Below are 812 nucleotides of genomic sequence, written 5' to 3'. Positions count from 1 at the left end.
TGTGGGTATTTTTCCAAACAGCCTTTAATAAATACTGCTCAGGATCAGCCTTATGGTTAATCGCGACACTACACCACAAATGCAGTATTTGTCAATATGTGAGAGTATGTAGAAAGTATTAACTACCTGATGAAACGAGTAAAGAGAAGAACAGCGCTGCGAATGAGTCTGGCCGTGTGGGACTCTTCCGTCTGAGAGCGTGACAGCGTCAGCCCGTCGTCCATGTGGCCCTCGCCGTGCAGAACGGCCTACAAACACATGATGATAATGAGGATGACTCGCCATGACCTTCGTTATCTTTGACAGCGGACAGAAATGACCTCCATGTTTGCTTTGTCATAAACTCTGACTATCATCGTGAATCTAAATTATATTTACCTTCCTCTGAGTTACTCCCATACGAGATGACACGGCGCTAGATGATTGGTAGGTCAGCCAAAGCCCAGAGTCAACATGTTGAACCAAACAATTGGAATCTCCATATTTGATCTCCGGGACACCCATACCATCAGCACTGGGTTTGGTGCTGGACTCCAGCTTCTCCTGCAGACAAACATCTACATCATCACCAACCTGCTCTGCTGAAAGTCCCACGATTAGAGTTGTCAGGATCGGACCTTGGAGGAGCGGAAACAGAAGGAGGTCGTGTTGACGTCGGCTCTGTCTCGATTCACCAGGTGCAGGCCTCGCTCCTCTGTCAGACCCAGGTACCGTCCAGTCGTCACGTGGCACAGTCTGAAAGGCTGACCCCAGCGGGTGTGTCTGCCACTCCAACTGAGGGAACACAACGGGCAGTGAGAGTTTTGTTGGAA

General features: G+C 49.3%; 1 protein-coding gene across 1 annotated transcript; it reads right to left on the bottom strand.

The window, feature by feature from the left end:
- Window positions 1-18: 18 nt before the first annotated feature.
- Window positions 19-799, bottom strand: LOC103399371 (ryanodine receptor 2-like). Its single transcript, XM_008338069.2, has 3 exons — window positions 618-799; window positions 379-543; window positions 19-248 (listed from the first exon to the last, which is right to left on the bottom strand). The coding sequence occupies exons 2-3, from the start codon at window positions 502-504 to the stop codon at window positions 123-125; spliced, it is 252 nt and encodes an 83-aa protein (XP_008336291.2). The 5' UTR covers window positions 505-543; window positions 618-799; the 3' UTR covers window positions 19-122.
- Window positions 800-812: the final 13 nt, after the last annotated feature.

The sequence above is a fragment of the Cynoglossus semilaevis genome, unplaced genomic scaffold (genome assembly GCF_000523025.1).
Source record: "Cynoglossus semilaevis isolate Cse_v1.0 unplaced genomic scaffold, Cse_v1.0 C19046864, whole genome shotgun sequence".
Classification (NCBI taxonomy): Eukaryota; Metazoa; Chordata; class Actinopteri; order Pleuronectiformes; family Cynoglossidae; genus Cynoglossus; species Cynoglossus semilaevis.
This window is presented reverse-complemented; position numbering and strand designations above follow the sequence as displayed.